This window comes from Carassius gibelio, chromosome B4 (assembly GCF_023724105.1).
Source record: "Carassius gibelio isolate Cgi1373 ecotype wild population from Czech Republic chromosome B4, carGib1.2-hapl.c, whole genome shotgun sequence".
In the NCBI taxonomy this organism is placed as follows: Eukaryota; Metazoa; Chordata; class Actinopteri; order Cypriniformes; family Cyprinidae; genus Carassius; species Carassius gibelio.
Window position 1 is genome coordinate 19,033,649 of NC_068399.1, and position 26,890 is coordinate 19,060,538.

The following is a 26,890-nucleotide window of genomic DNA, read 5'->3' on the forward strand; positions in this document are numbered from 1 at the left end:
TCATTGGTTTCCAGTTATTTTCGGCGAACAGATACAGTATGTTTTGCTGCTCTTTGATATTGCAAACTGGCATTTGTTATCATGTTACTGTAATTTATTATCGTAATCAGAATCACACTGGTTTGTAGCATAATAGTTTCACCCTTTATTGGTTTCTTCTTTAGCAGCTAATGAATCTGAAGTCTTGCACATTCACAGGAAATTAGGCTAAGTGTTTAGAAAAAAGGTGGATGATTTCACAGGCTACATTTCAGACAAAATAAGAATTGGTTTTATTGCTTTTTAGCGAAATGTAAACACTTAGGTAAACAACTGTAAGGACAATAAAATTCATGAAACAGAAATACACATTTAAAGCCTACAAGGAAAAATTCAACCACAGGATATTCATCAATGACAGGTTATTTGAGCTATTTGAAAAGCTATTTTAATAAAAGCTATTATGTGTGTTGTATTGTAAGCGTACTGTATGTATCTGCAAACTTCAAATTTTGTGTTAATTTTGATAGATGTTGATGTGCATGACCAGCAGATGGCAGGATTTGTGAGCGGCAGGTGCGTTTGCTCTCTCTCTCTCTCTCTCTCTCTCTCTCTGGTTGGTTGTAAGGGAGGACAGACGCACCTGCATCTCTCCGCTGACCGTTCATTCACAAGAGTACACTGCATCTTCAGAAGCTGAATTTTCGCCTGATGGAGTTTTCAATCTTGCTTTATATCTCAGTGTTTATTTGCTAAAGTTTTGTCCAGGTGTTATGGAGATTTGAGGATGCGTTTGTTGGAGATGTATCACTGATGCGCATCTCGCTCAGTTTCCAGCAGAACAGCAGCATGATGGAATAGACGTTTCTCTCACCTCCTTCACAATGGGATTATTCAAACTTTATTTTGCGCTTTGCACTCTCGGATTTTTCTGCGGTAAGCTTGTATTTGCCAGACGTCTTATTGATGGCGAATTTCGGCAGCGGGATGGGCGCTTATATGGTTATAGGATGCTTATATTTTGCATAGTGGGTGGTTACACGTAGGTTTATAATTTGAGCAACCAAAATTTTAAGATATGAAATGTTATATATAAGTATGGAAATATTCTATATAAATGTGAATATTTAACGTAGCTATAATACAGATAAAAAACGAATACAAATACAACTGTGAATACCTGTTAACTGTAAGTTAGCTTACCATAAATGTTAAAAAAGTTATGCATTTAATACTGTAAAGCTTTAATTTATGTAATTAATAATTATTATTTAGAATTTATTCAAGGCTGCATATTTTAATATATATTAGAACATTTAATATGTATTAAATTGATATTTTCTGTAAGCTATATTCTGTAAGTATAGCTATATTTCAGTTGGAAAAAAAAAACTTAAAAAAAAAGTGTTATGTGAGTTTGTGTGAGTAAAACTGAAAACTGAGTTTATTATGCTCAGTGTAGATTAACTTGCATGTAAATTAATATATTATGCGGTTTTCTATTTTACTAGATGTATTATTATTGTGGTCATCTGTATATGTAAATACACAAAAGCAGATATTTATATTAAAGTATTTATTTTTTCGTTCCGTGACTGTCTATATTTAATTGCTTTTATTCAATTGTGTTTGTAAATGATAACTTCTGTTTATTGTCTTTAGTTTTAGGTTTGGGGGTTGATCCAGCATTACATGTGGATATCTTCCAGGAGTTTGATCTTGTGAGGTCAAGTGCTGGAGTCTCCCAGGTCCAGGGGTTCCACAATGAGAGCAGAGCATATCTGTTTGAAGGTGCGTGTAACTGGTATTTAACAAGTCAATCAAGCAAGCATGTGATTCTCTGTTTTAGTTTAAGCATCATAGTGTAACTGATGTCACAGCAGCTTTTCAGAAAAAAAAAAGCATTCACAGTGAGCTTCATCAATTTAGAGAAATTGGAATCTATTGTCAACATCTGGTGAGAGGAAACAGCCAAGCAGACAGCTGGTTTAGAACGGCATAATTCCAGATCCCACTTAATCTCTCATGAAAAATGGATCAACTCAACACTGAAGCATCAATCCCAGGAGTAAACAGGCTCCTGTGTTGAGCAGCAAGTTCTTGCCCATCAAAGAATTGTCATCCCATTCAGGAGATGTAGTTAATGAGGACAGCGAGTAAAGAAGGGAATAACATCTGGCTCCGTGGCTCACTCTGAATGCCAGGATGATACTGTTTGTGGTTCAAGAGTTACAATATGATAAATAGAACCAGTTGAATACAAAAACAATTGAACCAGAAATTGGTTTCTAGGGCTTTTAAATTAAGTTTCTCATGTAATTGACTCCTGTTCTTTACAGTCTTGTATACTCTTTTCCTCTCTCTTACTCTTTCTAAAATTATGATGAATAGAAAAGTTACCAACTAAGGTATTCCGCTAAGTTTTGAAATCAGATTTTTTAATTTTTTATTTTTTTTGTTATTGACTGCTTGTCCCTATTCTATTCTATTCTATTCTATTCTATTCTATTCTATTCTATTCTATTCTATTCTATTCTATTCCTGCTTTAGTGTATTCTGTCCTATATTGTTCTATTCTTTGTATTTTCTATTTCTATTGTGTTCTATGTGTGGTCTACTGTATTCTATTGTTTTACTCTATTCTTTGTGTAGTCTGTACCTGCTTTAGTGCATTCTGTTCTATACCTTGTCTATTCTATATATGCTCTATTCTATTCTACTCTATTCTGTTCTGTGTTTGATCTGCTGCATTCTATTATTTTATTCTCTATTCTTTGTGTAGTCTAGACCTGCTCTACACATGGTCTACTCTGTTTCTGCTCTATTCCATTCTGTTCTGTTCCGTTCACTTTACTTTATAAATCAAATTTTGTTTTGTCCTTTTTGTGCGTTCTATGCTATTGAATATGTATTCTATTCTATTCTATTCTATTCTATTCTATTCTATTCTATTCTATTCTATTTCTGATCTACTGTGTTCTGTTTTTATTCCCTATTCCTTGAGTAGTCTGCTGTATTCTGTATTCTGTTCTGTTCTTGTCTTCTCTTGTATTCTGTTCTGTTTGGTTTTGTTCTATTCGGTTTATTCTATTCAATTTCTGATCTACTTTTTCTTCTTTTTCTCTCTTGCTCTTTAAAACTGTTCTGTTCATTGTTCTGTTATATTCCAATCCATTCCATTCTGTTTATTTGGAGGGCTGTTGTAGCAGATCTGTCTATAGGATCTGTTTCCCTCTGGAGATTTATAGCTGGTTGTTTATCCAGATTGACATCCCGCTTTGATCAGTTTGGGGTTAAGTGTCTTGCTCAAGGGCACAATGGTGATGGTCATTCTCTGCTTTCTGGCTCAACTGCTCTTCGGCACCTTAGGACAAAATCACCAATCTTTTAATAACTTAAGCACTATGCTGTCACCACTCCCATGACCTCTGATGATGACAGATTTTTATGCGTGCAGTAACGTTCTAGGTTTGCAGTTAGCCAGCATCTGTGTCATCAGTTCTGTTCCGCACTGCAGTATGAATGGAGTATGAGACATTGCTGCACTGGGGAAGGTATTCATACTGTATACATTGTGCTGTGTGCAACTGTACACCCATACACATTGCATTAGACAGACTTAAGGGATGCATACATATTTGTTAAAAAAAATACACAAAGTCTGACGTTTTATGATAAGCAGAAGCATTTGATATCTGTGGAGGCAATAGTCTTGCTCTAATTTGGGAAGATGGCACCTCCGCAGTATTGATTGGCACTCCAGTAAATACCAGTGGGATTGCGGAATTGGGATCTAACAGACAGGCTTTGAGACAAGGTCATAAATGTACTGAATGCAGATGAGAGACCTATCAATGTACGTCAATGACATCCATGCTGTGCTGTTTATACAGGAGAGGAGAGGAGAAAAGAGAAGAGGGGAGGCGGAAGAGGAGGGGGGGATATTAAAGATAATTCAAGGCTAAACATGTTATAGTGCCACTGTAGCCAGACATTGTGCTATTGAGTAAGTGCGGGTGGGTGGAATGAACAAAATCTTCTCTCTTGGTATGAGTATTTTTCTATCAAAGTTACATATTTATCACAGTATGTTCATAGAAAAAAAAGTACATACAGTACCTGTCACCCCAGAAGGTACTAAGTTAAGTACAAAGATGAAAGAGATCTGTACTTGTCCGGTTTAAGCCCAAAAGGCTTATTTCATTTATTGGTCAGTGGTCACAAAAGTGCAGAATGTTTTCGGGTATTAACCCTTACTTAGTGCGATGTACTTTTGTTGGAGTCTTGAGATTTTTGTTGGTAAATATTTCTGTGTACATTATGTTGATATACTGTAGTTGTATATGGATCATTTTTGATGATTTGTAAATGTATTTGCTGTATTTTGTTATATGTTTGAGATTTTTTGCAGATATTTTTGTGATCTCTGAGTAATAAATGAAATAAGCCTTTTGGGCTGAAACTGGACTAGTGCAGATCTATTTCATCTTTGTATTATCATATTTTTTTGGATCTACGCACCTTATGTCATTTGCCTACTGGATTTTTGGACGCGTGTTTGTTGCTATGAACATTTCTATTTGTACTTGTAAAGTACTAAAATGCTACTGATATGTACAATTTATAGGTCAAGGTACAAAGATGTAAATTTTTAGCTTTTGTACCTTTGTACTCCAAAGACAGCTTCACACCTTTGTTTCTGGGAGTGTAGTCATATTTGTCAGCAAAAATAGTGTATATTTAGGTACACTTTAAAGGTATAGACTAAAAATGAAAATTCTGTCAATTTTTACTTATCGGTATTATTAACCCATAAAACTTTTTTGATAAACAAAATTTTATAGGTATAGACCAAAAATGAAAATTCTGTAAATTTTTACTTATCGGTATTATTAACCCATAAAACTTTTTTGATAAACAAAATATGAATGTTAAAATATCCTGTACACTGTTTTCAACGTAATGAAAGTAAATGAGGACTTAGTCTGTCAAACTCCAAAATGCCAAATTAACCCCCAAAGGTATCATAAAATTGGTCCATATATGAAAGAATGATGAGATTCTTTTCAATGAATCTGTTGATTCAGTTCACAGATCCTGAATGATTAATTCATAAATTAAACTAATCATATACTCATTTTCAACTCACTGACTGAATCAGTTACAACACACTGGACTGGACGATTATCAGTGAATAATGACTTAAATGTTGGTCACATGAGATGTTTGGACCACTATTAATACTTATATAATGATTTTGCATTAAAAATATCTCCTTTTATGTCCCACAGAATATAATGATTCACTCTTACATTTTTTTGGATAAACTATTCTTTTAAATACTTCATTAAGATTACTTTATGTTATTTCTATTTGATTATTTCCTCTTTTAATTTGAATCTGATGGACACAAATGCAAAAATAACCTATAACTGAATCTCAATGACGGTAAACATAAAAATGTCTAATACGCGAATGTTAGTCTGAGTGTGAGTGTGTTACACTGAATAACTTGTTGAATGAATTACTGAGCAAATGGATGGAGCAGGGTGGAAGCAAACGGTAAAAGAATGAAGTTTGGAACAATTGTACTTCTTCTGCCAGACCTGGTGCTGACTGGATCTTTTAAATGCCAGGATCAGATTCCTGCTCATTCATCAGCTATTTGAGCATGCAACTGCCAAGAGGGACAACAGCTAAGTGTTTCTCCTGTGCACTGATGCCGTCTGGACCAGACAAATACTCTGTGTTGCTCGTATCCCTCATCCCCCAGCTGAGATTCCATGTCTCGAATTTGTGTCTGCAGTACGATGACATTTTTTGGGGGGCCTTAAAGGGATAGTTCACTCAAAATTGAAAATTCTGGCATAATTAACTCACACTCATGTCATTTCAAATCTAACTTTTTTATTATGGAAAACACAAATTGAGATGTTTAGCAAATTACAATACCACAGGTATGAGTAAATGATAGAATTGTTCCCTTTAAAGGGAGAGTTCACACAAAAATGAAAATGTTAATATAAAGATAATATGAAGATAATGTTTATCTGCTTACTCCCAGGGCATCCAAGATGTCGGTGACTTTGTTTCTTCAGTAGAACACAAATTAAGTTTTTTAACTCAAACTGTCTGTCAGTCATATAATGGAAGTGAATGGGAATCATGGATTTGAGAGTCAAAAAAAAAATACACAAACAAAACCAAATTAAAACTTGCAGCTTGTGACGATACATGTGTAAAGACACGAAAGGATCGGTCTGTGCAAAAAACTGAACTATATTTATATAGTCTTTTACCTCTGATTCACCACAATGTCTGAACTGTCCTGAGCGCATTCTCAACAGGCAGCGCATGACACTTCTTCTTGCTTTATGGCGGATCGTAGGCTTAAAAGTGCAAAACCGCCACCTATATGAGATGGGTCACGAGCCGGCTTTAGAGAACGCGCTCAGGACAGTTCGGTTGCCTTGAATCAGAGGTGAAAAAACAATACAAACTCTGTTCAGTTTCTTGCACAGACTGATCGTTTCATGTCTTTACACATCAGTGTATCGTCACCAGCCGCAGGGTTTAATTAGTTTTTTTGACACTCAAAGCTGTGATTCCCATTCACTTCCATTATATGACTGACAGACTGCAACGGTTTGAGTTAAAACATCTTTGTTTGTGTTCTACTGAAGAAACAAAGTCATCTAAACCTTGGATGCACTGGGGGTAAGCAGATAAACATCAACTTTTCATTTTTGGGCGAACTATCCCTTTAAGTCTCTGCAAAGAAAAATAAAGCAAACTGTTCCTTAAATGCATGCATCTGTGGCATCTCTACCAACCAAACCACTGCTTTGAGGCACAGAATAATGAACCCATGTCTTCTGATTAATGCAATGTTAACTTGAGGAGAGACACTCGTTCGTTTTGTCATTATAATAGGCCTTGAATAATTCATCAGTTGTAAATGAGTTTTTTTTTACATTGGCTTTAAATTTTCATTAAGGTACGTTAGGACACACTTTTAAGCGCTTGCATCATAAGCAGCCTGACTCTCGATCAATTTAAGTGCTTTTTTACATGTAATTGCTCATATTATTGGTCTCACTGATACTCAGCATCATTAGGAAAACTCACCAGCAATCTTCTTAAAGGTTTTTAATTTCAGTTCTGCCAGAATAGTGTCACCCGAGTTACATAATTTGCATCACACTGTGTTTCTCCCTCCCAGGAGTCCAGTTCTCGTTTATCATTATTGAAGTTATTGGTTCTTTTGAGGCGTAGCAGGGCTCTGGTGTTTGATAACTTGGAGCGATTGATTACAGATTCAGATTACTGAGTTCCTCATTGCTCAGTTGTGATTGTGTCCTCGTGGGCTTGAAATGAGGAATTTAAATGTTCCTTAAATGAGATTAACAAAGTAACATTCTTTATGCTTATTTAAAAAATGATATATTGATGTTTATATTATATTATTAAATATATTTGATATGTGTTTATTAAATATTTAATTTATTATTTATATATTTATTTCAATATTTAGCTAAAAAAAATTTGGTTATTAAATTTCAATGTCTGTACAGATCTGTAATTATTTATTTATTTATTTAGCTGTATTATTATTATTATTTACTTTTTTTCTGTATATAATATAAGTTTTTTATATTATATATACAATATATAATATACATATACAACTGTCTCCACAGATTTCTTATTTATTTGTTTGTTTGTTTAAATTGAATGATTTGCTGACTGTATCGGTACAGGATTTTTTTTACTTTTATGTATTTATTTAGCTAACCATTTATTTATTTATATTTCAATATTTGGCTAAATCCTTTTCTGTACAGATTTATTTATTTGTTTACGTTTTATATTGTGCTTAATCTCTACACATATTTATTTATTTATTTATTTATGGCTAACTATTTATCAGTACTGGTTTGTAATTTTCTTTTAATGCATTTATGTAAAGTGTCATTATTGGAAATCTGCATAATTTCCTATCAGATAGCCGTCAGGGATTCCTAGCTGTTCTCTGACCTTTAAATGCTGCAATCGAATGACTAGCCTTTGATTTACAGCACATTGATAGAACCCTCAATGATGAGTGGGATAGAAGAATAGCATATCTGAGTCAAAGTGTCAATCCAATGGAAATTAATTAGAGAGGTGTCCAGGAAAAAAACCTTTTTTACTAGCACTTCCCCAGAGGACTTTATGCTGATACTTGTGAACTGTCCTGGAATCCATTACATCAGCTGCGGTGTCCTCTGCGGATTGCTGAGGTTACCAGGTTAGCTTCACCTCACTGTCGTACAGTGTATTTGATTAATGAAGGTGCTGAAACTCCGCCTCATTCCTGCCGTACAATAGGCTCATGACTGCGGCTTACAGCTCCCCTGAGCTTTATCTGACAATAGCTACAGAACATTAGTGTTCCCCAGTTGGCTTTATGTGTGTGTGTGTGTTGCATGATTTTTACCCTGTGAGAGGACCAGACCCAGACATTTCTTATGTTTTGACAGGACTGATTTAAACATTTATCCCTGAGGAGACAGTCAACTTCCTATATCCCCCTCAGCCAGCTCATCAGCTCTCCCAGTGTGTTTCCACTTCCTTTCTGTCTCTTTTTTATTTCTGTTCTATGTCACTCACATCAGTGTCACAACATGACCTGAATGTCAGTCTACCATCCTCATATCCTTAAAATTGTCCTTCGGATGATCCAAGGATATCTTTGAAAGCTAGAGGACTGCCACTTTTGCTCTATTTTATTTTATTTTATTTTATTTCTAACCCCTTTCAAAAAACTATCCTGCTTTGATGTCACGAGGCAGCATTTAAATAAAATACATGTAATCCATATGTTGTATTTGGCACAAAATTGCATTAATGGCAAAAAAAAAAAATTCTTTTTGAATGCAGATGGTGTAATTTCTTACATGCTAACTGGTCTATGCTAACTAGCCAAACTTTGACCCCTTGGTATTTATCATGCTCACTTATTCCGCTTAGTTTAGTATTCACACTGGCTCCAGAGTGAATTTTTAAACATAAATATCACCAGATGGTCCCGCTGGCTCAGAACAGCCATAATAGTTACATAGCTACATCATGGTCTGGAAACTAAAGACTGTTTTTGCCTCTAAGCCACTTTTGCTTGGTACCAGTAGCATAAAGGTTTAACAAATTCAGTTACTGAAAAAAACTGATGATTGTGTTGAATAAATAGCTTGACAACGCAGTGATGGAAGGATTAAATACATCAGTGTGACCTGTTCTGGGATCGTTTTAATATACAAAGCTTTTAAGATCATATATTCAGTTGATCCAAGTTGAATTAGCAAATGCCTCGGAATTTCTCTTTCACTGAATTTGTCACTCTCTCCATCAGGGACATCAAGGAATGCAAGAGCTTCTCTCAAGGCAGTAGAGAGAATTCTTAAGAAGCTGAGAGGAAGAACTGAGTTCACTCTTCTACTGACCCTCAAACAGGAGAGATTCAGCTCTGGAGTGCTGCTGTCAATCCACTATGGAGAACAGAGGTATCTATCTATCCATCCATCCATCCATCCGTTCCGCTTCTCTATCTATTGGGCTGTCTGTGCATCCATTCTTCCAGTATTAAAACTTTCTTTCTATTTTTTTCTGTTTAATTTACTGTTCCTCAGAGGAACACATAATCTGTTCTCCTGATGGAATGTCTGTAACACTTCTGGTTGGGGTGTCCACTGACATTTCTTAAACACACAGTATTGATCCTACCACCTCTTTAAGGTCAGCACTCGGAGTCCAGGCCAAGAGATTCACGGATCACTGCTCCTTTTCACATTCATTCAAAACTCCTACATTCCCTTGAGCCGCATTATTCCCTGCTACTTTGGCACATACCAGAATTTAATAACGACCGCTTGGCAGCTTAACCTACAGGAGTCTTGTGCATGGGAACATTAGCACTAACAGAAAACATTTTGGCAGCGGTTATTTCCTGCAGTTCTTAGATTTCAAGCATGATTATGACTTTTTTTCACAAGGATAAATCTGTTTTCTTGGCTTCCTCCTCAGGTTTCTGGAGGTAGAGAGCAGCGGTCTGCGTAATGAGATACGTCTCTTCTTCCAAACCTCAGACCAGCGGCAGCAGAAAGAGGTCTTCCCCTATAGTCTAGCAGATGGACATTGGCACAAAGTCTCCCTGGCATTCAGCGCCACCCAAGTGGTGCTCCATATTGACTGCAACAGGTTAATGGCTTTAGAACCACCAGAGATGGATTTGAATGGCATGTAGTAGTCTGTATCAATGTCCACTAATGTGTTGCTTTTTATTTGTGCTTGCTTTCAGAATTTACGAAAGGATTGTGGAGACTCCGTCTATGGACTTTCCCAGAGGAACAAACATCTGGCTTGGTCAAAGAAATGATGCCCATGGGTTCTTCAGGGTACACATAATCTTGTACTGTACATTAAAAATAGTCCATAAAACATGTAAAATTTCATGTTTGTCTTGACTAATGTACATCTCTGTGACTTTCTTTCTGTAATGTCTTTCTGTCAGGGAGTTATGCAAGACGTTCAGTTGGTTGTCATACCCCATGGATACGTCGTCCAATGTCCAGATCTCAACCGTAGTAAGTAGTAAAAAGTAACTTTGCACTTTGTTTACTTACTGGTCTGGAAATAACATTAATGTACATCCACCAATTTTGCAGCTTGTCCCACTTGTAATGATTTCCATGGGCTGGTTCAGAAGATCATGGAACTTCAAGATATTTTAGCTAAAACATCAAGCAAGGTAAGTTCATAAAATTGTTTAATATTGTGGTAGTCTGTGTTTAAAATGTATTTTGCTGCTTGCTCAGATTTTTAAAAATTAATGCCGTTAATTTGATGTGTCTCACTTTATTGCGACTTACTCAATTCGCTCTCCAAGACACAACATTTATAGTGTTTGTTCTAATGTTAATAGTTTTTTTTCTTTGTGCGTGTTATGGTATATTTAATGGCCTTTTTTCCCTCTCTTTATAACATTTATTGTTTTTGCTTGATCGATTCATCATTCAATCTCACCCTCTTTTCTTCCTCATATCTTCATTGTGCTGTAGTTGGCACTTGCTGAAGAGAAGATGAAGTACCTGGATGGCTGTTACTGTGAGAGGACATGCACCCTGAATGGAGAGATATACAGGGATGATGATGCTTGGATAGATGGATGCAGAAACTGCACATGCTCAGTAGGTTTATGTATTGCCAGGACGGGATGACTTAGTTTTGTTTGGGCTAGGGCTGTGCAAAAAATCGAATGCAATTTTCATGCGCATCTCATCAGTAAAGACACTCCTGTAATTAGAAGTATATCTCTAGCAAGTGCGTTCAGATCAGGGTAGCCAGGTTTTCACAACAAATCATGCCCAGTTGGTTCTCAAAACTAGCCCAATCGCATTTCCAGGAGGTTCCCCGATAAAAATTGCTTCCCGGGGTTAAAATATACGTTTTTTGGCAGGGTTGCCTTGGTAAAATTAGCATTTTAGGGGCTAAATATCACGTTATTGGTATTGTCGCTTTGACCCGTGGACATGAAAAACAACCGCAGACTTGGCAACACTGGTTGGCATTTACTACACAGAGCCGTAATACACTGACAATCTACACAAAATTGATTTTAAAATCACAGGCGATTCTTTGTTGATTTTGAAAGCGTTTTTGATTTAGTTGTCAGTAGACTACGGCTCTGTGTAGTAAAAGTCACTCCACCTGAACCAGTGTTGCCAAGTCTGCGTTTTTTTTTAATGTCCACGGGTTGAAGCATCCCTATCCCAATAACGTGATATTTCGCCCCTAAAATGCGAATTTTACCAAGGCAACCCTGCCAAGAAACTTATATTTTAACCCCGGGAAGCAATTTTTAATCGGGGAAAACTATTGCGTTCCCCAGAGAAATTTTGTGTTCGCTCGCAAAAACTATAAAGTTCCTCAGAAAAACTTTGTGTTTGCTTGCAAAACATTTGCGTTCTCTCGCAAAACTATTACATTCCCTGGGAAAACTTGGTGTTCTCTCGGAAAACATTTGCATTCTCTCGCAAAACTATTACGTTCCCCAGAGAAACTTTGTGTTTGCTTGCAAATCATTTGCATTCTCTCGCAAAACTATTGCCTTCCTCTGAAAAACGTTGTGTTCTCTCTAGAAAAATTTGCATTCTCTGACAAAACATTTGAATTCTCTCGCAAAACTATTACACCTCCCCCCCCCCCCCCCGAAACTTTATGTTCCCTCACAAAACATCTTAATTATTTCACGAAACTATTACATTCCCTAGAGAATTATGTAATAAAAATAGTTGCGTTCTCATGCAAAAGTATTGTGTTTCCCTGTGAAAATTTGCATTATCTTGAAAAGCATTTGAATTTTTTTTTTCAAAACTATTACATTCCCCTTAAAGCTTTGCATTTGTTTGCAAAACATTTGCATTCTTCCACAAAAGTAGTGTGTTCCCCTGAGAAACTTTGTGTTTGTCTGCAAAACATTTGTGTGCAAAACATCACTATCTATTTCTGTAAGTTTATGTTGCAGAATAATGTAATTGTGAAGCTCTTTTATTGATGATGATGGTGTATGTGTGTTTTCCACCTACAGAATGGTACAGTGGAGTGTGAGAATATTTTCTGCCCACCACCTCAGTGTCCCCCTGATACAGCTCCAATCTACATGCCTGGAGCTTGCTGTAAAGAGTGCCAGCGTGAGTGTACACACAACCAAACACAAACACACACAAATGAGGCCATGCGTCTATAGAGGTGCATATATTTGTAAAACTTTTCCCCTCTCTCCCTTTGTCTCATGCTTGCTCCCTCATATCTCCAGCATCTCTTTTTGCTATCTTCCCTTCCACTAAGATATTTTATATAATCATGCTGCGGTCTTGATGACAAACTGACCACATCCCTGTGTTGCTAGGTTACCGCTGCCATAAATGCGAATGTCAACACACACAAACCGCAGTCACACGCTTTCTCTGGTATCATTAATAATTCAAGGCCAGTGTGCAGCGTGTTGTGTTTGAGTGAGCAGAGCTAATGTGCAGAAGCTAATAGCAGTTTGACTGATGACCAGAGCTTTATTTAACACTGCGCTCTAGTAGGCTTAATCTAACATGCTTGTCCGATCGATGCTTTACTGGTTCACATTCCAAAGTGCTTTCTTGTCTGGATCTCATTTTTGCTTCTTTTTCTCTTTATATCTTTTTGGCTTTAGCCGTGTGTCTGTTCAGAGGAAGAGTGTATGTAGAAGGCGATCGCAAAAGCATACACGATTCTGAGGGAAACTGTCTGCTGTTTGAATGCAGGGTAAGTGCTAGGGTAAGTGCCAGTGGTCTGAAGATTTTCAACAGATCCAGACAGAGTATGACCCTTTCCGTGTTTTTGTTTTGTACTTATTTTTGGAGCAAATTTTCTGTTGGGTTGATTGGATTGGATTCCCATGAATGATGGAAATCTGAATTCTCCTGGCGAAGATTGTGCCTAGGCCGGATTATGACTTGCAGTCCTAAGCAGCATTTGAACCTGAACTTACATTTTTTCTGGTCCTTGTTATGAATTTAAATTACAAGCTGAATAAGAATTTTCTCTCGGCCTGGTTTTGAATTTGAATTCCAAACAACGGTTGAATTCCAAGCAAATTTTGAATTTAGATTCTGTATGGGCCTGGTTATGAATTTAATTTCCGGGCAGAATTTGAATTCTCTTTCAGCCTGATTGTGAATCTGAATTACAAGCATAATTTGAATACAAATTCTGTCTGTGCTTGGTTATGTATTAGATTTTCAGACAGAAAACGGTTAAATTCCGAGATAATTTTGTAATTAAATTCTGAATTTAATTTAAAATTTTTATTTAAATTCTGTGCTTGCTTATGAATTTGATTTCCAGGCAGAATTTGAATTCTGAGCCTGGTTATGAATGTGAATTCCAAGCAGCATTTGAATTTGACATATGTTTTGGCATGGTTATGAATTCAAATTCCAAGAAATATTTGAATCCAAATTATGTCTGTGACTGGTTATGAATTTTAAGTTCAAGCAGAATATGAATTCTGCCTCGGCCTGGTTATGAATTCAGACAAAATTCTAGACAAAATTTGAATTTAAATTCTGTACGGCCTAGTTATCAATTTGAATTGAATAGCTGGTTTCTAGCGCAATCAAGCGGGTCATTAACTGATTTGTCCAAATGTTTTGTCCGAAAAACCATCTAGACCAGTTGCTTGAACCAGCTTAGACCAGCTTTAAAACAGCTACCATGTTTTAAAACCATATGTTTTACTTGCAGGATAAATTGAATAAAAGCTTATTTTGTGTTTGCAGGATCGAAGTATGCGTAGGGTTGAGATCACTTCTTGTCCAGAGCTAAACTGCCCAGAGTCAGAACAGATCACTCTCACAGACCGCTGCTGCAAAGTGTGCAGAGGTGCGACACACTCAGACACATGCACAAACAACACACACCCGCCTCTACACTCCACTGATTGGAGTCATGTCAAGGGCAGCTACCTTTGACCACTGCGCACACAAACTAGATTTGTGCTCCACACCAAACCATGACTGTGCATGACTGCACTCATTTATTTTTGCCACCTTCACACTTATAACTACACACATAACACCCAGTTTAACTGTGATACTTTAAAGAGCAATATATGCTCAACTTTTCCAAACCCCAAAGTTCAGACTGAGCCACAAAACGTTTTTATTCCTTATTATTGTTTTGTTAGGTTTGTTTGGCTTTTTTTTTTTTTTGGTTTTGCTTTTTTGTTTTGTTTTTTGTTTTTACTTTTTTGTTTTGTTTGGTTTTGCTTTTTTGTTTGGTTTTGTGTTTTAATTTTTTTTCCATTTTTGTTTGCATTTGCATGGTTTGTTTTGTTTGGCTTTTTGTTTTGTTTATTTATATGACTATCAGTATCAGAATCAGAATCTGATAATCTGATAATCAAGATATAATCTCTGAAAACAAATGTTAATATCTTATACAAAGTTGCTTCTCAAGTAAGCTGAGCTTGTTTAAGGGAGATTTGTTAGAAAATAAGTAAAAAAGCCCAATTAAAAACTCATTAAGAACTCATTTATTAACAATTATAAAATAATTAGTAAAATGCTATTGAAAATGATTTTAGATGGTGTATAGCCTGTCACACCGCAGGATGAGCAATGTCCCGCAAGTATTTCACATCAACTAGCCAGGTGTAGGTGAAAAATAAATACTCCTAATTCAAAATAAAGTGTCTTTCAACTACAAACATGAATGCAAATGTAAATATAATGCATTAATTATAAGTGTCAGATTTAAGCATTGCATAGGAGTTATGCTCTATCTGGCTCACTCTCAGGGCATGATTTCTGTGCTGAGGGTCACAGCCGCAGTTGTGTGGAGAATTCGGACTGCATTAACCTAGAAGCAGGAGCTTTCTGCAGCTGTAAAGAAGGATACCATGCGCTCAGGGACGACAACGCCTACTGCCAAGGTATTCAAATTCCCACTGGCAAGCATGCTAGTCATTGATGTGTGTATGTTTCTAAACACTATACAAACAAATGAAACTCTAAATCCATCAAACCCTCCATAGCACCTGTTATTTGACCCCCACCACTGATTTGCACTCTAGAAATTTCTGTTTTATATAAGCAAATAACTGGGCTTTCACAAATCACTAAATTGCCCGCAATCACAGATGGAGGACGTGCAGACGAAAGCTGTTGACTGGTGATTACTTAGTGTCTAGCTGAATGAATATTTCAGCACCGCTATTATCCTTACAGCTGTAATTAATGCATTGTAAACCCTAGAGTTCATGCTGTGCGAGTGTGTGTACAGATGTGAAGGAGGGTTCCTGTGGCTCGCTGGCTTTTAATAGGCTGTACCCTTGTCTAAACATACACGGTAGCCCAGCGAAAACGTGAAAGATATCTCTTTCACACGTAAGTCCAATGACTGTTTATAGTTTTACTGTAGTTTTGTCTGCAAATGTGCTTCTGTGGTTTTCTTTCGGTTTTTGAATCCTATTAAAGGAATAGTTCACCCAAAAATGAAAAATTGCTGAAAATCTACTTCAGGCCATCCAAGATGAAGCCGAGTTTAGTTCTTCATCAGAACAGATCTGAAACAATTTAGCATTACATCTCTTGCTCACTAATGGATCCTCTGCAGTGAATGGGTGCAAACAGCAGATAATAACATCACAATAATTTACAAGTAATCCACGCAACTCCAGTCCATCGGTAACTGTCTTGTAAAGCAAAAAGCATCAAGTCATCATTTATGAGTCCTCTATATGAGTCCTCTATCCATAAAACTGCTTTTTTTACTGAAAAAGTTTAGGGATATATTCATAGAACAAGTACCATTTACAAAAAATAATAAAAAATCATTCCATAACAGTTCTAAACAAACATGTCAGTGGATTTTGATGTTAGAGGACAACAAGGGATGGACTTTTTCACTCAAGCGAGCATTATTATGGAATATAGACTCGTACCATAGTCAAAAGTGACTGATTAAAGTTTAAACACCTTTATTAAGGTATTTGTTTAATGTAGCATGCAGATTTTCTCTTAGCAGCATGTTAATTGATGGGCAGGAGTTATGTAGATTACTTGTGGATTTTTTTTTCTTTCCCTTTAACATTTCAAGGCAGTTATCTGAAAGCATCTCAGCTAAAAACCTTAAACTGTGAACAATCCATTGTGATGACTGCACTTTAAAGTGATGTGAAGATGAACAACTTGCTTTGTCTTTGTCAAACTTTATGACTTTGAGTCACAGTAGTATACCTCCAGAAAAGACAATCAATAGACAATTTCAGGGGAAGTGACAGAAGAACCTTTAGTCACCTGAAATGCCCTGAAAGCTTCTGTGAGTGTCTGAAAGAATTTACCCAGCAAAGTTGTTACAGTAATGTGGCTCCAAGACTCAGTATGACTTGATAAAATCTGAGTCACATCTGAGAGGACCTGCTGGGTCATAATAGCACTCTTTATCAAGCACTGTTGGACTCTTTTAGCATTTGGAAATATGATGATTTTCCCTGTTTTGATACCAGGTAAGAAAGAGCCACAGAAACGGGGAGGGGGACTCTTTTTCACATGTGTTTATGCTTCTTGCTACAATTAACCAATTCATTTTACTTCACTTATAGTTGTCTCTGCACATTGAGCTGGTATAATATGAAGTATTTTAACATTTAAAAAAAAAAAAAACACATCAGTTTTAAATAACTGAGAGTGGCCACTATATGAAAGTTGTGTTAGTGAAAGGCTTGTTAGCTTGTGAAAAATTCTGTATGTTTGCATGGACTGTGCAGTCGATAGTTTGTAGCAGCCTCAGGGTTATGAATAATACCAGTGCCAGTGCGGCACTGAAATAAACATTAAATTATTAATTCAGAATTCATATCTTCTAGAACAAAAGCAGCTGAAAAAGGCATTACATTTTCGGTTACAGAAGTGATGAGTGAGCTTTTCCTTATTTTAAGCACTGAATTCTTCACAGAAGACATATTGGGACAGATAAGCTTTGCAGACATTCTCTCCAATAGTCACTTTTGTACCAAACAGACTGCTTTGATGGATTTATATTATGTTTACACCATCTTAAAAAAATCTTATCAGTTCATTGCTAAAGCAAGTGGTGGGCAAAGACTATTATTATAATTATAACTTCTTAAAAAAAGTGGTTGTCATGCCTCTGCGTAAGTTAATAAAATGTATTTTCAGAGAATGTTTTATTTTATTTTATTTTATTTTATTTTAACCTTTGCTGAGCCTAGATAGGACAGGTTGGTCGGTTAGATTTTGTTTTGTTTTGTTTTGTTTTGTTTTGTTTTGTTTTGTTTTGCTTTGCTTTGCTTTGTTTTGTTTTGCTTTGTTTTGCTTTGTTTTGTTTTGTTTTGTTTTGCTTTGCTTTGCTTTGCTTTGTTTTGTTTTGCTTTGTTTTGCTTTGCTTTGCTTTGTTTTGTTTTGTTTTGCTTTGTTTTCCTTTGCTTTGTTTTGTTTTGTTTTGCTTTGTTTTGTTGACCCTAGAAAGGACAGGTTAGTTGGTTTGATTTTGCTTTTGTTTTTGTTTTGTCCCTAAATAGGACAAGATGGATGGATGGATGGATTTTTATTTTAAGCCTGAACCTTTTAATTTTTTTGGAAGTAAGACAAAATGCTGATTAAGAACATGAGTTTGTGCTTAACAGAGAAAAGAAATGCAAGGAATATTATATAAAGTGTTTTTGAGGAGGAGAGTGTGGGTGGACTGAAGGACAAGTGTGTATCTATGAAAAGTGTAAGAGAAAAAGCTGGAGGCTGAGAAAGTGAAGGGGGTGGAGGAAAGGGACAGAAAGTGAAAGGTCTAGAAGTGCTCTGTGTTTTGTTAATGCAGTTTAAGGACTGAACTGAGTCACACATATGGTACTGTACATTATTTCAAAAAGATATTCAGATCTCTTTCTCTTTATTATAGATGTATTTGCAATCTTTCTGTTATCAAGGCTGCTAAAGGTTCATATGAGTTTTGAAGTGACAAATGTATGATTAAATAGTCATAATTGAATTTGTGTGTGTGTGTGTGTTTAAATATTCATCGAAACATTCAAAGATGGTGTTGATGTTCCTGCTATTTTACAGTCTTAACAGTTTCCTGCAGCAGTGTGAACAGTAATGTTCTTCGTACAACAGAACGCTTATGATGTAATGACTGGATCTTCCAGCACCCTTGACAAATGCTGCTAATTGATCACAGCTGCAGTGTGAATGGTGGTTTTTAGCACTGCTTCTTCCCAAATGTTTTGAAAACCGTGTTTTGTTCCGGTCATAGTACAGAGTGTGTCTTCTGTTCTGCTGTGGTTGCAGATATCGATGAGTGTGCAGAGGGGAAACACTACTGCAGAGAGAACACAATGTGTATGAACACACCAGGCTCTTTTATGTGTGTCTGCAACACTGGCTATGTCCGGATTGATGATTACTCTTGCACAGGTGAGTAAAGAAGTCATTAAAATGTGCTTTTTTTGTCAGGGAATTATTCTGGTGAAGAGAAGAGGAATGAGGCATAATGCAGGTTGGATTCAAACCTGAATCTCTCAAATGAGAACCATGGCTCAATGTTTCTGCAATGATTATAATTAGGTCATACGTGCAGTAGCTCCAGGCCATTAAAATATGTTTAAAGACACCATAAATGAATCTAATATGCTGCATTTGGCATGTTTTCTACTATTAGATTTTCTTTCCCAAAAATAATAATTATGGGGGGGGGGGGGGGGGGGGGTTCCACTCATTAAATATGATTCACATTTATTAATAATGTAGATAGAATGAAAAAAAAAATAGAAAAAAAATTATATTAATAATGTTATATGTTAATTAATATTGTATTATGGCTGCATCTACTATATCTAATATTTTAATACATTTGATGATATTTTAATAATTCATATAACCAAATATTGGAATAATTTTTTGGGTAACACTTTAGTATAGGGTCCAATTCACACTAATAACTAGTTGCTTATTAGCATGTCGGCTGTTTATTAGTGCTTATAAAGTACATATAATGCATGACATCCATAATCCTACCCAATACCCTAAACTTAACAACTACCTTATAAACTATTAATAAGCAGCAAATAAGGAGTTAATTGAGGCAAAAATCATAGTTAATGGTTAGTTAATAGTGTGAATTGGACCCTAAAATAAAGTGTGACCATTTTTTTCGTTTAGAATGTGTCTATTTGATGAAAAACACAGTAAAAACAGTAATATTGTAAAACAATATTACAATTACATATCTTTAATAGTGCAAACTTTAGTGTCTATACTATACTATAGACACTACAATATAAAATATAGTATCTATGTTTTGTGTGTGTTATTAGCCTATCTTTATATATTAATTTTATGTCCTATGTGTCTGTAATCCATGGGGCAAGAAGTCCCTGTATGTCTTGTGTATTGAACTGTGAAGTTAAGTGCATTTGTGGTATGTGTTATTGTGAGGCAGAGGATGAATTTCCACATATGTGGACAATAAAGATTTTCTACAAAAAATTTAACAGAGGCAAAGCGAATTAGAAAAAAAGAGAAAGCAAATTAGAAAAAAAAAGACACCATATGGAAAACTTTCACTGATGGATAGTACAGATGGTACGTGCTCCTGATCTTTAACTTAAAAAAGCAATTAAATCTCTTCAGGAGTGCAGGATAAGGAAGCAAAACACGAAGCAAGGGAACATCTACGTGATAAACGAGCCTTAGTCCTTCTGTGACCTACTTTAAAAGTGAATTAATTACAACGAAGAGGCCAGGAAGGTTTATGTCTTAATAAATACACAAAAGCACAAAAAACTGCACCTGGGTTGCAAGGTGCAATCATGGGCAACAACAATTCAGCTTTTATTTTGGAAACTATTCAAGGTTTTTTTTTTTCTGCTGATCATCTTAGAAAGCCTTGTGTTCTCAAGGCCAGCTGCATTGTTATTATTTATTGTCATTATTTTTCAAGTAGTCTGCAATGCTGCATGTTGTTTTCTAAGGGAAAGGGCTGGACTGATTTATGGAAGCAAACTTCTAATGACCTGGTAATATGGTTATGCTTATTGGTTGATGAAAAAGCTTATATAAATTGAACAGCATTGAGCCACAGCCTTTTGTAGAGGTATGGAGTCAATTATTCTATGGTTGCATTTGCATATCTAGAGAAGTATTTTAGAAACTGATTCATAAATGGCTGAAATTCTATTCTAAAATCCCCAGAAATGGTTCAGAACCTGATTTTGAATGTAACTTTCAAAGTCAATCCTTTAAGCATGTATCTTTTTCTTAAAATGTTCAGGTAAGAGATAGCCGTTCATTTAAATGCTGCTTTTATATCTTATTAATGAAACTATTACTTGCAACAGTTAACAGTTTAATTCTATGTGTTTAATCTCTCGTTCTTCCCTCTGGATCTGTTCCCCATTGATGATTGGTTGAAAGCTTTGCATCTGCTGGTGATTGGCTCAAAGCTGTGCATCTGCTTCTGTAATTACCGAGGCTGGCTGTCTGATGGCAAAACATTATTATTTTCAATTATTCATGTGTGCAGTCACACAGAGAAAAATAATGCGTATTTTGCCTGTGGGATTATTATGAGATTATCCGCAGGCTACAGTCACATCAGTCGAAACTGGGATTCATTTCATAGGAAGCTGCGATAGATGTTACCTGATTTAAAACAAGAGCACTTTTAATCAGCCGATCTTATTTTAATTTAAAACATCAGAAATTATTGGAATTACTGCAGTTATTTTAATTGCGCTCCACTGCTTCCATATCTGTTCATTAAAACTTCATGATCAGCTCACTGATATTTACTAATTACATCCTTTGCTCAGCAATGAACAAACTTGTAGGCATAAGAGTTTTTGTCAGTTACATGAACAGTGCTAGTTTTTAGTTAGTGTTTGTTGTCAAACAAAGAATATAGAAAAATAACATTTTACATTAACAATGGACATTAAGGGGTTTCTAGTTCTCCTTTCTTTCCGTGTCTCTCACAGAATACTTCATTAGTTCCCCTTGAGCAGTCAGCAGATGTTAAGCCTAAAATGACGTTGGTCTCCAATCAGTTCATTTATGTGCTTTTCTGGACAGAGCTGTCCATGTAAATGTCCCTTCAAAGATCAGAACGATTCTGCTGGAACATTCCGCTAAACATCTTCTTTTGTGTTCCATAGAATAAAGAAGTCATACACGTTGCAAAAGACATGAGGATGAGTAAATGATTTAACATTTTTGAACGAACTATCCCTTTCATGCACAAACACAAAGAATCGTCTATTCCAAACATGATTTTGTTGCATGCTTGAGAAATAGCATTTCTGTCGGTAAGAACGAATGTGATTTTTGACACCCTGTTTAAAGCGTCCAGACTGAATATGTGATCTGCATTGCACTGGTGAAGGTTCCTTAATTCAACTGCAAATGCATCCCGAGGTGATCATAGATGGGGAACCGCAGCATAAAAACACACAGCCAATCAGTATCATTCATCAGTTAAAGTGCGTTTTAATGAGATGATTTAATGACATTTTAATGAGAGTGATTTAAAGATGTGTGTTGTGAGATTTATGACTAAAGTTGATTTGGCAGTTTTGCTTCACTGGAGGATGGTTTTGATGAGATGGCAAGTGATGCATTTAAGAAAAACACACCAGACAGGTGTAAACACTGGGATTTGAAGAAATAAATCAGTAGAGAAGGAAAACCTGAGGAGGAAATTCTAATATATATAGAGAGAGAGAGAGTGTGTGTGAAAGAGAGAGAGAGAGAAGCACAATATGAATCTGTTGTTGCTGTTGGAAACTGCTAGATCTGCCCATCTGGAAGATATAAGGTAAATGAATATGTGTGAGGCAAGGAGAGAAAGATTTTTTGTTAATATGAGTAATTAGCAGGATAATTGGTGTCGCTATAGCTGTCATGGGCAGATGAGTCAACGCAGATGAGAAATCAGACCGTACAAACACGTCCACTGTGAGGGATTCATCTCAGTCAAATGCTGCTTGGCATGACTTTAATATCACTGATTGATGTAAACAGAGCCTGCGTCAATGGAGCCAGTGGAGCTAATATTGGACCAAATTGTTTATTGGCTTTGATTTCATCCTTTTTTTCTTTCGGATCTTCACATGAGATGATAAAAAAAAAAAAATCAATCATTTTAAATGCTACAGTTGAATTGAGGCATCACAGCATTGTAATGTACATGAAAAATGAATATTCAGTCTGAGATTAACTAAAATTGCATTTCAGTTATTTGTGTTTTTTTTTATATATATTAAGTGAGATTTTATATTAAATAGGCAAGTTGTGCATGAACATTTAAATATCTAATATAAACCAACATATACATTGGCCGATACTGATACATAAATTAAAAAAATATATATAATATCGGCCGATAACCGATATGGTATCAGCATATATTGTGCATCCCTAATATCAAACATAAGGTTAGATTTTTTGTTGTGTTTTAGACAGATCTCTCTCTTTTGATTGGTCGGTATTATATATTAATGAGGCTCACTGAAGTTTCACCAACATTTTCACAGTATCTTCACTATTCTCTCTGAGTGTCTGTCCGATTCTCCTTAACTCCTGGCTGCTGTGGGAACATTTTTCCCCAAAGAGAAATATTAATGACAGAGGCTCTGCAGCGGAGGACCGTTCTTTGACATTTCAAGTAGGCTGAGTGAAGCCTTTCTTTAGTATGGGGTCATCTAGAGGTCATTGTAAAACTGTTACTTTGTGAACCAATATATGGACTGGTTTGCTCTCTTTGTTATAAATCATATGTTTCAATCCAATAATTTATGTTATTTCATTTACGAGAAAACGGAAAATGACTATTAAAAAATTAAGTTAGTTAGAGTGCTAGTGACAAAAAGAGAAATAAATAAGTAATAAGGAATAATAAAAAAAGATAAATACATTAATATCTTTATTAAATAAGGATGTATTACACTGATCAAAAGTCACAGTAAAGACATTTTTAATATTACAAAATGTTTCAACTTTAAATACATGCTGTTCTTTTTAATTATTTAATCAAAGAATCCTGAATTAATTTGTTTATTATTTATTATTTATTTATCTGAACATCATGAACCCCTTTTACATTTTTTGAGACATTGCTTCCCAGATAGAGAATGTCTGAGGGCAAAAAACTCTTTGACAGCATCTCAAAAGTGCAGACAACCTTCAACAAAAACTGTGGCATATTATTTTTGTACAGTAGTGTCAGTAATTCCCTAAGCACTGTGCTCATGCGCATCTGACTCCTACTCCTTTCCATGTTTTATTCTTTCTTTCTGTCTCTTTCTCTTTCCTCCTGCCTGTTTTTCATCTTTGAGATGGAATCGCATGCCCTCCGAGAGAAACAGCAGCAAGGAAGATGGAAAGTGCCGAATGTGCAAAAAAATAAAGTTTGAGGAAAGTGTGCAAACACACACTGATGCACACTCCTCTTGTGGTTTCAGAGCACGATGAGTGTGTGCATGGACTGAATACCTGTGACGAAAACGCTCTTTGCTTCAATACGGTTGGAGGACACAGCTGCTCCTGTAAACCAGGGTTCATCGGTAATGGAACTGTCTGCAGAGGTAAGCAAAAACATTACACACTAGTCTTGGTACCAAAATTACAGTAAAAATTTGGATTTTCAATAAAAAATGTAATTAATGTCAGTAAGGTAGTTGTTAAGTTTAGGTATTGGGTAGGACTAGGGATGTAGAATATGATCTTTCAGAATATGTGGAACACAGAATATTGAATAATATAGTTTTTTACCAACTTTGGTAATCATTGGCTTCCAGTACATGGACAAAAAACTGACATTTCTCAAAATATCTTATGTTTCACAGAAGAACAAGAGGCATATAGACAAATTATTTTTCAATAAAAAAATAAATAAAGACAATTATACCAAGTAACCAGTAATAAAAACAACGAAACAAATAAGCCAATAAATAAACAAAATGTTTATTAATATATGCATAATAATAAAATACAAATAACAGAAGAAAGGTAGTGCTTTATCAATTCCCCATTTGCATAAATATTAAATGTGTATTTATTAATTAATAAATATTTTATAAGGAATTCATATGAACAAATATGTATTCAATAATTTGTCAAGAAATTATTCAGGTAAACAGTTCATAATAAAATAACAAAGAAAACAATTAGAAGCAAATAAAAGAAACAGAACAAAGATACAAATTAAGCAAACAATATTTAAGGTTTTCTAATTATTATATTAATAAATAAATTCTAAATATTTTGGAATTGATGTAAATTAATTAATAAATTAATGTAAATAAATTAACACTTACAATACATGTAAATGTTATTTCTCAATTAAGTAAAAAAAAAAATCCAAAAGTAATTAGAAAGTAAACAAAGTAACATATTACAAGCAAATAAAACAATAATCAGCATTTGCGCTGCATGGCCGAAAGCATGCTCAGGAAAGTAAAATTTTCTTACCAAGACCAACATTTTGACCAAAAATCTGTTTGACCATTCACATATGGATGCATGCTGCAAATTTACAGTTACATTATATTTACAAAATTGTCATCATTTTCCACTTTTTCACTCAATTGCTAGTAAGTTTCACAATTAACTGCAAAGAAATGGCAAGTAACAAATAAACTTGAAATTTTGAAAGCTAAACATGTGAAGCATACTCTAATAATCTTTGTTTTATTGATGAACTATCTTTGTTTTACAGTGCACACAGCCTCTGGTTTGCAGAGAGCCGGTTTTATTGCTGTGGTGTACTCCTGCTGAAATGTGTGTTGACCCCTGTGTCTTGTGTTTGATGTGCAGCGCTGTGTGATGGCCAGTGTCTCAACGGAGGCTCCTGCGTCTCTCCAGATACCTGCGTCTGCCAGCAGGGCTTCACTGGAAAGAGATGTGAGACAGGTAAGACGCAATTAGGCCAGTGGAAGGACATTTCCTGTAACCTTTCTGCAGATGCCAGGGCAAGAAATTGGGAGTGGAGAAAAGTGTACAACATATTCTCATGCTGTGATGTTGCCCCTCAAGTGTTTTCATAATATAGTGATGGAGTGAGGTGGTAGAAATGTAGTGCTGTAGGAGCTGCAGAAGCCCTGAGGTGATTTATTTTTGATATTTTCCAGGCGAGTGAGATACTTATCTCAGATGATTTCCAAGAATGTGAACATGATCACAGATGTCTCTCTGTGGAATGTGCCATGTTTCATGACACTGTGGATATGTATGTTTGCTATACATTTGATGATTAATGTCTAAGGACAATATAAAGTGCTGCTAAACTTCTCTATATTATGCTGTTCTGCATAACAGAAGAATATAGTTCTGTGTTACAATACAGAATATAAACGTCCCAAGGTTACGTATGTAACCCTAGTTCCTTGAGGGAACGAGATGCTGCGTCGATATCGCTTTGGGGAACGTCCCTGATGAGGCCGGCTCTGAACATCGTGTGCAAACTGTCCAATGGACGGGCGTGACGTCACGGAGCGGGGTGACGTAGCGACCAGGAAGCTATATAAGCACGTGCCGTGCAGCTGGCTTCAGCTTCGATTAGGGAAGCAAGCGCCGGCAGGGGTGCCGGGAGTATGGCTCTGCGACGCAGCGTCTCGTTCCCTCAAGGAACTAGGGTTACATACGTAACCTTGGGACGTTCCTTTTCGGGAACTCGAGCTGCGTCGATATCGCTTTGGGGAACGAGGTGCCCACGCTGCCAGACTACCAAATCCCTGCCTAGTGTGTATCCGGAGAGCACAGCTTAGGACGAGAGAACAGAAGAGCCGGGAGCGGCTCGCATATCAAGATCGTAGAATCTGACAAATATAGAAGGCGTGGACCACCCCGCAGCGTTGCAGATGTCCACTAGGGACACACCTGCTGAGAAGGCCTTGGAGGCCGCCATACCCCGAGTAGAGTGAGCCTTGGCCCCCAAAGGAGGGGGTAGACCAGAGGACTCATAAGAGACGTTGATAGCCTCGACTATCCAACGGCTAAGGGTCTGCTTGGTGGCAGGAGACCCCTTGTTAGTAGGACCGTAGCAAACAAGCAATTGGTCGGATTTTCTCCACAGGGCAGCTCTGTGGACGTATGCGTCGAGTGCTCGCACTGGACACATACAGTTTAGCTTCTCTTGGTCTGGCTCCCGAAAGGGAGGAGGACAGAAGGCCTGCAGTACGATAGGCTGTGGTGTAACAGAGGGAACCTTTGGAACATAACCCGCTCGAGGGTATAAGAATGCTTTGGCCATACCAGGGGCAAAGTCTAAATAAGTAGGGGCCACCGAAAGGGCCTGGAGATCTCCAACTCGTTTCAGCGAGGTGATTGCC

General features: G+C 36.3%; 1 protein-coding gene across 2 annotated transcripts in view; it reads left to right on the forward strand.

Annotated features, from left to right (window-relative positions):
• The first annotated feature begins 584 nt into the window (after positions 1-584).
• Positions 585-26,890, forward strand: part of LOC127955888 (protein kinase C-binding protein NELL2) — a 47,503-nt gene continuing 21,197 nt past the window's right edge. Inside the window, exons 1-15 of one of the 2 annotated variants that reach the window (XM_052553496.1) lie at positions 585-915; positions 1,642-1,770; positions 9,371-9,521; positions 10,042-10,215; positions 10,316-10,412; positions 10,529-10,601; positions 10,683-10,765; positions 11,076-11,204; positions 12,605-12,707; positions 13,223-13,326; positions 14,331-14,433; positions 15,350-15,484; positions 18,855-18,980; positions 24,023-24,145; positions 25,377-25,472. In XM_052553496.1, the coding sequence (XP_052409456.1) occupies positions 864-915; positions 1,642-1,770; positions 9,371-9,521; positions 10,042-10,215; positions 10,316-10,412; positions 10,529-10,601; positions 10,683-10,765; positions 11,076-11,204; positions 12,605-12,707; positions 13,223-13,326; positions 14,331-14,433; positions 15,350-15,484; positions 18,855-18,980; positions 24,023-24,145; positions 25,377-25,472 (1,678 nt within the window). In that variant the 5' untranslated portion in view covers positions 585-863. The remainder of the gene's footprint in view (positions 916-1,641; positions 1,771-9,370; positions 9,522-10,041; positions 10,216-10,315; positions 10,413-10,528; positions 10,602-10,682; positions 10,766-11,075; positions 11,205-12,604; positions 12,708-13,222; positions 13,327-14,330; positions 14,434-15,349; positions 15,485-18,854; positions 18,981-24,022; positions 24,146-25,376; positions 25,473-26,890) is intronic. The other variant, XM_052553497.1, reaches the window with a different exon arrangement.